The sequence below is a fragment of the Dysidea avara genome, chromosome 7 (assembly GCF_963678975.1).
Source record: "Dysidea avara chromosome 7, odDysAvar1.4, whole genome shotgun sequence".
NCBI lineage: Eukaryota > Metazoa > Porifera > Demospongiae > Dictyoceratida > Dysideidae > Dysidea > Dysidea avara.
In genome coordinates, this window is record NC_089278.1 from 10,164,359 (window position 1) to 10,177,312 (window position 12,954).

Sequence of the window (12,954 nt, forward strand, 5' to 3'; positions counted from 1 at the left end):
CTACAACCTTTAAAATGGGTAAATCCCTCAATCACCAACTAACGTATGGTTGATATCATATTTTTTTACATAATTTAACCACACACAGTGTGCAATACTGTATAATTTTACTGATTGGTGATCTAGCCTTATTAATTAGGGTTATTGGTGAGACTGAAGTGATCATCATACTATAATGGTGGCTGTAGTGCTGCACATATAATAATAATATAAATTATACCAGTAATGTTATACTGCTTACATTTTGGGGGGAGGATCAATTGTTAAATCAATTATATCTTTGTCACCTGTGAGTGAAAAAAAAAAAAAAACAGTATTCTATATGACATCTGGTGGGCAAACATGCAACTTGCAAACAACTCTAATAGAACAGTCAGCAGGGGCCAAGAGTGGATAAATAAATGAAGACCCTCTCTTGGCACTACCAGTACAAACACAATAGTGAGAACCTGGATAGGGAACTTGTCCATAGAAACAACAAAACATACTTACCACAATGTTTTTTGACAGGTGTAGTAATGTCAGCATCCAAGACTAGTGAGACTCTGTTTTTGCTCTCTAACAAACAAATCAAAACCAAATGTACATCTATCACATGTAGGAACTTTCAAGTTTTACACATTTTAAAAGCAAATGAAAATGTATCAGTATCCTGTGAAACTATCCCCCCAGAAATAGCACACTTTTGTGTGAATGGGTGTATGTGCCTGAAGTTATGTTTTGGAAATGATCTGACAAATCCTGCTATTTGGTCGGACATACTCAATAGTACTGTACAATTTTTCTAAAAGTGTTCACAAAAATGGTTGGAAAATGTCTGACCATAATTTCGGGTTCTGTGTGTGTGGTGTATGTTATGTATGTACACAGTACATACCTTCCACAGGGAGCCAGTGACCATCAGAGTCGAATTTCACTTGAGAAACAAGTGGGTGATTTAAAATTATTGTCTGCTGTAAGCTGCATAAAAATACACATTGCTGAAACTACTCTGTGTGTGTGGAGAACAAACACTCTAATAGAACACACAGCTTACCCGTCAATTTCTAGTTCTGAAATTGGGGTGAATTTCTGACACACTGGACAAATCCAGTTTGGTTTCCTGCATGAATCAAAATACAGTTGTATCACAGCAATGTCTAGTTACTATAGTATGTTCATGTTGAGCTGAATCCTCAAAAACATTTAATAACTCATGGATGTAATTACACACGATCTTGAAATTTGGCTCATTTGTAGTACTGCTTGATCCGCTAAAAATATTTCAAAATGTTTTGGTTCAAATGTTTGACATAATATTTACGGCCAATCAAAATGTTCACAATACATTTCCTATGGGGAAGCCATATAAGTGCAGTGTCCATTACAGCCCTTTTCCGGACTTGTAATGGAGTCAAACTGTATGTGTCCGTTGTTGACACCTTTGCTGTTACCAATAATCATCTGGTTGGCTGAAATGTTAACTCTGTTGAGAAAAAATCCACTTTTAATTTTTAGCTGTTTTTCAGGATTCAGCTCAACGTGAATGTACTATAATCTAGGTGGAAAACCAAGGATAGTATCAAAAAACTAAACATTTTTACAATTCACATACATCAGGCAGTGTCAGTCTAATAAAAATGTAAAAATGATAATCCAAAAATCAAAAAAATACTGTGAAAACTGTAAACAAGTACTGCTACATTACAATAAGAACTAACAAATTATTCAGCTGCAAATAGTTGCAAGCATCAAAACACTGAAGGTGTTTGCAGTTGGTACCCCTGTGAAGGAGAGTAATAATAGTAAACAAGTCCAACATGCAGTTAAGCAACCTGCATGGATCCTTTAATCTTGACATACTTAACTAGAAAAAAGATGAGTACATAATGTAGTGAGCATGCTGTGTGTGTGTGTGTGTGTGTGTGTGTGTGTGTGTGTGTGTGTGTGTGTGTGTGTGTGTGTGTGTGTGTGTGTGTGTGTGTGTGTGTGTGTGTGTGTGTGTGTGTGTGTGTGTGTGTGTGTGTGTGTGTGTGTGTGTGTGTGTGTGTGTGTGTACACATTTATGTGACCATGTTACGCAGTTGCTACAAAAAGTGATTAACTTACTGGACAGTTGAATGTCACTTGCTGGCTAGTTGAAGACACTTCACTAGACAGTGACAACAATGACGAGTTCTTAACTACAAACAAGACCAGTTATGTAAACCACAGCCATAATTATACTACCAAGTACTAAGGTTGATAAATAAATAATGAATGAAATAATTTATAATTGTACATAAAAACTACAATGAAAATGTCCTAACCAGCTATACAATCGCTGGATGATGGCACAACCATAACAATCATGCATTTTCATGCTGGTAATGTGTAGGGATGGGCTTATAGTGATAATTGTGATTATTCGGTTGGCAATAATTAATGGCTCATGACAATAATCGTATGGCAGAAAAAGATTTATATATATACATATATATATATATATATATATATACATATATATATATATATATATATATATATATATATATATATATATATATATATAGCAGACAACTTTAACTCTATCACATATTTAGAAATTCAAGGCGATTTTGAATTCGATTACATACCTATATATATAATTATATCAAACATACATACAATGCACTACATGCTTTGCCCTGTTGTTAGGATGTCCATCGGTTTATGTACTTGGTTGTATGTGACCTGGTAATGTAACAATAATGATAAAGAGTCTCACTTTGCTCCTTGATGCATGAGGAATTTTTGACAGGTATTACTTTTGCTACATCTTCAATGCGACGTCTCTTCACCAAATCAATGCGGTATACAAAGCCCTGTATGTTGATGTAACATGTTTTGTTGGGGATAATGTTTTACCTTAGAATCTTTATCAAACCATTTAAGCAGCAATGTCACTTCATTACCCTGGCTGTGAAAAGAAAACAAACAAGTGTGCATGTGTGTATGCATTAACATACACAAGAGTGACCATATTAAGCAGGTGATTGGTTGTATTAGGCAAATAATTTTGTACACAAATTACAACATTAATGGTCAGTAACCTTATTATACAGTGACCAGATTAAACAGGTTGCACGTGAACACTGCCAACATGGATATGTACCTTTGTCTACAGAGCATGGTGACATCAATTGAGCCAGCTTGTGTTTTAGCTGCAGTCTGCACATTAAAAATTAATACAGTATTGTATTATTATGAACTCAAAATACTTACCACAGATATGGGATACCACTCAAAGCTCAATTTTATGCCAACATCACAGAGTGTTGGAATACAGTCACTCTGCAGTTCACTGGTTATGTTACGACAGAACCTAGCAAACACAATGCAAACTATTCTATCAACATAATACATCATTTCTGTCATGGAATTTTGTGAGCTAAGCAGCGGAACGTCAGGGTTTTTGATAAGTATATTGACTCTGAGCCAAACTGGCCCAACCCAGACATCTACTGCTCCACCAGTAGTATACCACTGGGCCAATCAGCTTATGTTTGATGTGAATTAGTCACAAAGCTGAACTAGTACTGAGAAAATTGGAGCAGAAACCATGAGTTGTGTGGGTCCTTTTGTGTTTATGGAGTACCATATCGCCTTATCAAATACCATGCAGAACGTGTGCTTTCTAGGGAGTCTGGGAGGGAGGGAGTTGAAAATTTTCTTTTGAGATTAAATTTTGTGACAATTTTGACTAAACTTTGCTTTTTTTAAAAGTACATGCTGTTCTATTAGAGTATTTGACTGTTCTATTAGAGTACGTCAATCTTTAAAAGTGGAGGGGCTAAGCCCTCTCTAAATAGCAATCACAGAGTGTAAGTCTAAAGTTTCACGGGAGACAGCAAAGAATCTACCCCCCCCCCCCCCATGTAATATTTACCTAGCAATAACACACACCTGTGTATTACAGACAAAACTTTAGGCTTGGACAGGTTACACAGTATAATCAACATTGGAAGTCAGAATGTCACTGTCACAATCACCATCTATTACACCAACAGTGATATCATATGCTAAGCTGGCACTATCACAAACAACTGATGAAGCCAACAGCTGCTGTTGATTTACTCTTCCCCTTTTTTACTATTGCAACATACCTCAAATGAACATACACCTTGGATGTTTCGTCATCAGTTGTGCTGCAAAAGAAAAAGGAAAAACAATCTTAGCAGTAGGAAAGCGTTGCATTATGACTTTGCACCAAGTACACTATTAACACCTTAATGTATATTGCACACTAAAGAAGGTAAAGGTTCACATAAATTGATGGCACAGCATATGTGCAGATAACACTCTGGTATGGGGTGAATATAATGTGTTTTAATTATTATATGATACAAAAATTTGGTGGGAGAAAACTTTCGGTGATTTTTAAAACTTGAGATGGAATGTGGTGGATAATATTGTGGCAAATACTTGTCATACTGCACTCTTTCTATTTAGTTGGCTAAAATTGGACAAGAACTTTTTTGGCAAATTAAAGTCAATTTGCTGAATTTGCCTTTTTCTACCACAAAATTTTTAGTACCTCTGAAGGGATTAAACTGTCTTTCGTTAATTAGTAGTGCAGCAATGCAAAAAATTTGTTTAGTTTTAATAAAGCACCAACTTTGTTACAATGTTTGCCGAAGGAGATATATAAAAATGCACGTGGAAGCCATAAAGTGTTCAATAGCAAAACTGTATTTTCCTAGCAAGCAAGGGATGGTCATCTAAAGGGGTGATTAGTTGCAAACCTTAAGAATGGCAAAGGGTTGTGTTATATGAAGCCATAGACGTATAACACTTCTTTTTACCCCAAAATATTGGCACCTTTAGAAGAGCAGTTTATTTTACCACGAGTTCCTGACTGGATCTGTAGCACTGAAATATAATATGTGACTGGATCTACGAAAACCGTTCTTATCGCCCAAGACAGGAAGTTTGATTTTTTCACACAAACACAAAGCTTAATAAATGCACTATCAAGTTTCACTGCCACAGTCCACCAGAGTAAAGTGGTCTGCTTTTGCTGGCTGCTTTTCTAGAGCACAGTGGCGAGCCGTACGAGTGGTCTGGGGTCTTGATGGAGCCCTGGCCAACCAGGAGATGGCTGTGTTTGGCTGTACAGCTCTGTGGTATTGGACAATGACCTGTGCTGTAAATTTCCTTTCATTTTAGCCAGTTCTGAGCCCTGAATGGCCTATAACTTGGCCTAATTCATCCCAGCACGTCTCTTTTCAATTTTTGAACACCATCTTGCCCGCCTTCCAGGGCCCCCGCCTCCCACCCTTCTGGAGCTCGCCTCCCACCCTTCTGGAGCTCGCCTGATACAGCCAACCTCGATTTAAAAACTATCTAAAATGGCGGGAAACTTAGCTGTTGGCTACTTCTTCAGTGGATGATCAGGAAAGTAAGAAATTGTTGTGAAACGTGTGAAAATTTGGTATGCGTAGCTACCACCATTGGCCAGCTACAACACACAGAATATTTAAAACCAACGTTTCTCGATACTTTTAATGGGCGATAAGACCGGTTTTCCCAGAGACAGTCACATATATTATGGCATGTAAAGTAAACAGACCCCCTTTGAAAACATTGTATGTCTTCCTGGGTAGTTAGTTAAATTTCCAAAAAAATGCCCTACAGCAATGATTCTGATGTGGCACCATATCTCAGAATACCTTACTTAACTTCCAGCACAAAGTGAACATTTTTTTGTATTTGCAAATTTGTCACTTAGCCACTCTACTAAATGTTGAACATATACACTGACTATCAAACTTTACCCCTCAGCTGACCTAGAAGGCTTTATCTTAGATTTCTGCTCATCTGTCAAGAAAAATTTGACTACTTCACGTCTTGTGTACGAAGACCTCTTGTCAAGGGTAGCACTCCTTACTGTTAAAAAAAAAGCAAAACTAAATATTATTTAATAGCTAATATAGGTAATAGTCCTGTACCAAATGTAATGTGCAATAACTGTAACTTGTCTTACCTAAAAGAGTGGGCGGGACTAAAGACTCCAACACTTCGTTGAAAGTTGGTTCTTTAAATACTACTGAACACGGACGTGGCTCCACGGACTTCTCTACTCTTTCTTGGGAAGTCACGGAAATTGGTCTGGTTGGTTGGACTGTAGTACTAGCTTTTCTGCTGTAGCCAACAGATTGGACGCGAACACGTGGATTTGTTTTAGCAATGACATTCTGAATAACTGGACTAAGTTTACTAGGTCCCTGCTGTCGTAGTAAACTAAATGCTCTTTCCTTAAGAATAGGCTTGTTTCCACTGAGTGGAAACCCAAACTCCTTCAGTAACGATTTGAGATCAGCTACTCGAAATGTTATTAATTGGGCCTGTCAACAAATAACAGCATGTGTAATTAGGTGACTTAATCAACATGAGGAAAACAACACTGTTGTACTTTAATTATTTCCATCAACCGTTAGGAAGTATTTAACCTTCATAATCCAGAAAACAGGATTAAATATGCATGCCTTGCACAAAGCACTGTACCTTTCGAAGTGTCCATCCTATGGTTACACAATTTACGTCATTCTACTTGTGATGTAACAAGCATTAAAGTGATACATAGGGTTTTACCGTAACGCTAAATGGTGAGGCCAAAAATAGCCGTGTAAATAACTTTTCGGTAAGGAAACACGCAAACCCTTTACATACTTTTATCCTTGCAAACAAGTTCTGTTTGATTCGCTATTAAATTTTCAATCAGGCCATATATGACTCACATGAGTGAACCCACAATTGAAATTAAATATGTGGCTAGAATTTTGAAACACAGAGACACAACTCACTGTAACAGTGTTGTTCATCACTTCATAACAAGCCGCTGTAGTTAAGTGTTCATTTAACCTTCTCCACGTAGATTTTTGAAAAATGTGTTGTAGGCTATAAGAATACCACCTAGTGTTGCCATATATGCCCAGTGCAAACATGCATTCCCCAAAAGTTCTTTGCGGGGTTAAACTGGTAGATGCAAAGCCAGCAGAAAGAATACAGAATTTAAAAAAAAAAAAAAAAAAACACCACCTACCCACCTTCTACCTTATAAACGCAAGTCAAAAAGAAACTTGTACAGATAGTGAAGAAACTATGTCTATAATGAAGAAAAATTGAACTTCACCCAAACTGAGGTTTACCTCTTATGCATATTGGCATTTTCACTGTCTGTATAAAGGCAAGTTTTTGTTGAGTTCTAAGCAATTGGCTCTTCACACTCTCCAACAATAGCTTGTCTCAATAAACAGAGTGGCTCCTTGTATATATATACTAGTGGCACCCGCGCAAAATGCGCGTGATACTAAGACAATTGTTATGTCCCATTATGTGAATACACTTAAATTCGAACATTACTAATGATCAAGGAGTAATCACATCATTACATACCATCAAAGACCTTATTACACATAGCTACTGATGTGCACGCATAATTTCCTCAATTGTGTATGGCACTAACATCTAGTGTGGCCTTGTGCACTGGAATTTCTGCACAGTACTCATGCAGAACACAGTTCACATGAAGGTGGTGTATCAAGATGTGTGGCGCTAACATCTAGCTATAATATTAGTTGGTGACCTTGCATCGACAGTGACTGATGTCATAGTTTACATATGTAGGTTGGCCCTGTGCACTGGAATTACATTATCTGTGTCAGAGGCATGTTAATATTATTTGTACCCATGCAAAATGCAAGTGATACTAACACAATTTATATGTGAATGACTAATATTTATAAAAGTATAATATTTGCATCAATTTAGATATATATATACACTCAATTAAATTAATGTAATTCTATATAATAATTCTCTAACTCTTTTCCGGCACTGCCCCGTATTTACCTCCCAGCAATTGCCAGGTGGTGTATAGTGAGATGTGTAGATGAGTCTGTGTAGTGTCTCCACTCACAGATGTGTGTGGAGGGTGCAGAGTGTGTATTACCCGAGAGTCTTCCTTCCATAGCCTCTGTCAAGTAGCCTGATCATAGCTCGTAGACTTGCCACACCCACTACGAAACTCTCCTTTTATACTGGTGGGTGTGATAAAAAAAAATTTTTAGTTGCCGGATGATAGCGTACACACCAGATCACATGATCAAATTCGCTGATGTGATTGGTTAAATCATGAAAAAGTGATTGATCCTATTTCATTGTAAGCTTTTAGACCAATACGTCATCTGATTTCTATTGGCAACGCGTGTATACCGGAATGCCGTATACGCGTATCGTAAACTTATAATGGCCATTGACAGTGATTAGTATCTCGCAACCAAGGTTAGCACGTAATAATAGACACGAAAACCACCTTATGACACATTGATTTGGATGGGTAGTGGGTCTAGCGAGTTTGAAGCTAATCGGGGGAAAAACCAGGGAGGAGTTTTTGTTTAAAAATTTTATGGCCTCGATTTTCCGTTTCTCGTTCTGTCGTCCACAGGGGGAGAGAAACATCTGGTGTAAGCTGGGATGGGGAAGGCTGGTAACACGATAAAGGTCTCCAGAAAGTTTTGGACACATTCGTGTCTTCCTCCGGTAGCTACAGTGGTTTAAAGGATATTTTCCGTAGTTTAATGAATCGCCACCAATCCCGGATCAAAAGATTCGCCTCAAATTTTAGATTTGAATGGTACCGATCCTATTGGAATCCGACCAAGAACGACGGGGCAGTGCCGGAAAAGAGTTATAGAATTATTATATAGATATTTAAACCAGGCACGTGCCGGATGTGGGCGCACACCTGGTTTACTGAAATTGTTTTCGTAAAAGTGTGTGTGTGTGTGTGTGTGTGTGTGTGTGTGTGTGTGTGTGTGTGTGTGTGTGTGTGTGTGTGTGTGTGTGTGTGTGTGTGTGTGTGTGTGTGTGTGTGTGTGTGTGTGTGTGTGTGTGTGTACCTATCTAGGTTTGTCTGTATGCACCCACGTGAGCAAAATCGTTAAATAATGGTAAAAGCAGCTTTTACATAAGAAGTAAAAGTGAAATGAAGTCTATATTAAACTTCTGCACAGGTGAACTTTGTTCTGAGGTGGTTTCTTTTCGGCGGACTGAAATACGGGTGTGGCGACTTTCCTCAGACTACCTTCCCCTTGAGGTTTTCAGCAACTGAAAAACAACGGTGCAGGCCTCATACACTACTAGGAATAGCCTATCGCTTTGAGTTGAAAGGGGGCGTATCCCTTACGTATGCAAACGAAATGAAGAGCAGCTTTGAGGCTTTGTTGAGAGAATTTGTGGGAAAAACACGTTAGTCTAATTCTGTGTGTAACATGTCGGTGTAAACAAACGCTTCCTTAGCAGTGCATAGCAATGTAATTGAACGAATTACGAATATTTCATGAATTACGAGAATTAGCTAATAATATTATTGCACAACCCAAAACTAACCCTACTGTAAAAATATTAATAGTAATGCATAGTTGGTTAATTCATAGTAGCATATACTGTCTATAGTTAATTCCAGATGAGTTAGCTAGCTGCATGGCACCTGGTTTTTAGAAGTAGCACAACATCAACTTGTTTATTTTCTTAGTATTTGTATGGCAATCATCCATCAAAACTCTAAAATCAAACACACTAACTGTATGCAGGTAAACTGTTAGTGGGTTCGAGGTGAGCTAGGTTGGCCCTTTTGCTGGGCCAACCCTACAGTAGGTCACTTTTACTCTGGACCAACCCTAGAATTCACCAAAAACTTACCTTCACAGACAGTGAAAAACACCATTATGCTTTAACAGGCAAACCTATAAGATGGCGTTAGGGTTGGGTTGAGCTTTGGTTTCTTCTTCAGTCAGGTGTGTCTACATACATACTCATCATTTTAATGTGCCATTAGCTAGAAAACAAGTGTATAAACTATCATACTTCCCGGAATGCTTTGCCAACAGAAACTACTTCATCGCCTAACCCTGAATTTTCAAAAACAGATTAAAACATTCAATCGTTTGATTTTATATGTACATGTGTTGGCGAAATGCCACATCTTATTTGTAGGCCGCACTTGAGTGGTGCCACAATTAATTTTGAAAACAAAGGCTTAAAAGCATCAAGTGGTGACCGATTTTGAAGTTGCCACATCAATTTTTGGAAATGAGGTAATAAATTCTGTGACATTTAACCAAGCAAATACGGCATATAGGTTCTTCTTATTGGCTCACATTTATAAGATATAAATTATAGGAAGTGGGTAGCTAGAAGCAGTGTAGCATGGTTAGTAGTAGAACTATAGCCCAACATAGGGAATCCTTGGTTTGAGTTTTTCATTTGAGACCCCAAGTTTTATATATTTTACTTTCATGACTGCCTTACAAATAGTAATTCAGACATGGGTCAAGCACTTCTCAAGCACTTGCAAAAGGGCTTATATCACAAACACAAATACTTTACTCCACGGGGGATGATGATGCAGGAATTCTTGGGTTATATTTTGGATATTTTTGCTCAATCAGATATTGTCTTGGGTAGTGTTTGCATTTACATGTAACCTTTAAAAATGGCATTCACACAATCATAACTGACTCAGTATAGATGGCAATATATTCTCTGCCATTAAGTTCAACTTGTATAATGCAAGAAGCCAAAACATCAGAAGAAACAAAAATGCTTCGTCTGTTGGCATATTTTGAATGCCAACTGTTAAATTTAATTGCTGGCAGCTTTTGTGCTTTATAAGCATTTTTTGATAAAAGCACTGTGAAACAAATGTGATACCATATGGCCAAGCAACTCAAAATCTTGCCCAAAAATCATGAAATATCACATCTTAACTGTTGTACTGGTGACCTGTCAATATAATGGCTCAAATAACAAGTGAGTTTTATATCATAAACGGTAAAAACATAGTATCACTTTGTGTTCTTCAAAATTTTTCAAGCTCACGTGTTTTAAACAAAAAAATCTTTTTACATTTCTATTTGCTTTTAACTAGATACAATTAATACATCCTTTACTTCTTTATCGCATGTATTGGTTGTTCTTTGTGCGTGAACGCCAGATAAACGATTGTTATGGTTCGCGGTATGCCCCACACTACTCAGTCACCCACTTTTGACACCATACACTACTGATAAAGTATAACTCACTCTACATCTCATTTCAGCATCAGAACTGTTGTTGTCGCCGGAAATCAGCTGGGCCATTTCTCCGTCTTCAACCTTTTCGCGCGCACTTTATGACATCATACAATTTGAAACGTCACGTGATTCATACACAAATGAGTTTAAAACACTGCTACAGTACACAAGATGTATCTGTTACAATAAATTATATAACTGTTTTTTTATCCTGCAGTGACTAACAACTCCACTGCAGCTGATAATTACATGTGACGTAGCTAAAAGTGAATTGGTGCCATTTCGCCAGTCATTACTTTGTAGATCAAAAGGTGCATCATTTTAATGTTTATCTGTGAAGATAAAACATGAACAGCTGTCTACTAATTTATTACCTCACCTGTCCCACAGCAGTATGTAGAAGATGAACAATATAATCATGAGATTTTTTTATAGTATTGTTGGTACCAATTTGAATGATCCGATAACCAACTCTCACCCCACTACGATCTGCCATACTACTGCGAATCAAGTTACACACCTAACGAAACAAAGACATCACAAATAACCTCTCCATATTAATCAAAGGTTACTGCTGTAACTAATAACATTGAACTAAAGAATTGGATTCGGTAAAATAGGCAAACTAGCTCTCAATGGTGTGACTCGTGATTTTCAACCATTTCAACACACTAAAGGCAACTAAGATGATTAGCTGGAAAGCTTTGTAACAAAAAGGAAGGTATAAGTCTCAGGCAGTGTATTGTGTACAACACTGAAACACTACTTGATTAAGATGGCAAAAGTTGTAGCATTGTGATAACTATCATGCAGGATGGCAGATTGTTTTTTTTTTTAGCCTTCATGAACCTGGGCACTGAACACATAATCACAAAGAGTATAATCACAAAGTACAGCATCAGCTGTTTGCAAAGAAAATACTTTTTGCAGGTGATAAGCAAGATCAGCAACCACACTGTCAACAATTCAATACAAATGTTTAAGCACAATCAGCATTTTATACTTTTACTACTGAAAGCAATGCAGGTGAATTCCTATGAGCAAGGTATAACAGTTTCCTCTGCTTCTAATATCATGTTGTCTTCATAGTCTCCAGCTCACTGATAAGACCACCTCATTTACAATAATACAATCATAACAAACACTTTGCATATATATTGTACTTTGCGTGGGAGGATCAAAGCAATGTCGCGTACCGTATTGTCCATACAGTAGTTAATCAACTGCATAACTGTACTGTATGAGTCATACAGTACAGTTATGCAGCTAATTGGGCAAATACAGTACAGTTATGCGGAGAATTTATTTAAGGAATGTTACGTAAACAACACACTGTAAATCGCTAAAACCCGCCAAACTAATCCTACGAGTTCGTTCTACGGCTAAAAATAAATTTTATAAACACTTACTGATTGTCTGATCACGAAGCTTTTTGAACACGACTCCACCAAGACAGCACGATTGATCATGTGTGTGACATTGTAAATCTCTTTTAGTTCGTTCTACAGCTAAGAAATAGATTATATGAACACTTACTGATATCCTGATCACCAAAAATCGCAGTGGTTTGAGTACTAGAGAAAATCGCTCCGAGCCAGATGACCAGGAAGTACAATATAACACTTAAAGCACCACCTTGCTTGTGTGTACGAAAAATACAGTACTCGAGGGGTGTCTCGAGGCAAATACAGCACTTGGCTTCGCCTCGTGCTATATTAATCTCTCAACACACCCCCTCGTATTGTATTTTCCGTACACACACATGGCGGTACTTTAACTCTGCCATTTATGTGAATTACGACATTTCGGAACAGCCCATAAAGAAGATCTTCCATAATATACGTGGAGCCATACATATGCATGTTGAGGCCATCTTTGT

The 12,954-nt window shown here is 37.5% G+C and overlaps 2 protein-coding genes across 4 annotated transcripts in view; both read right to left on the reverse strand.

The window, feature by feature from the left end:
• Positions 1-27: 27 nt before the first annotated feature.
• Positions 28-11,194, reverse strand: LOC136262203 (E3 SUMO-protein ligase PIAS2-like). The gene is made up of 16 exons (XM_066056397.1): positions 11,085-11,194; positions 5,984-6,344; positions 5,787-5,886; positions 4,104-4,145; positions 3,223-3,322; positions 3,113-3,168; positions 2,866-2,917; positions 2,726-2,822; positions 2,089-2,162; positions 1,815-1,846; positions 1,701-1,763; positions 1,037-1,102; positions 878-960; positions 493-558; positions 242-287; positions 28-190 (listed from the first exon to the last, which is right to left on the reverse strand). The coding sequence occupies exons 1-16, from the start codon at positions 11,139-11,141 to the stop codon at positions 166-168; spliced, it is 1,320 nt and encodes a 439-aa protein (XP_065912469.1). The 5' UTR covers positions 11,142-11,194; the 3' UTR covers positions 28-165.
• The window catches only part of LOC136262196 (amyloid-beta A4 precursor protein-binding family A member 1-like), a 3,967-nt gene continuing 2,195 nt past the window's right edge, over positions 11,183-12,954 (reverse strand). For all 3 annotated transcript variants that reach the window (XM_066056386.1, XM_066056387.1, XM_066056385.1), the window contains 2 exons: positions 11,455-11,595; positions 11,183-11,407 (listed from right to left, as the gene is read on the reverse strand). In XM_066056386.1, coding sequence (XP_065912458.1) covers positions 11,336-11,407; positions 11,455-11,595 — 213 coding nt within the window. In that variant the 3' untranslated portion in view covers positions 11,183-11,335. The remainder of the gene's footprint in view (positions 11,408-11,454; positions 11,596-12,954) is intronic.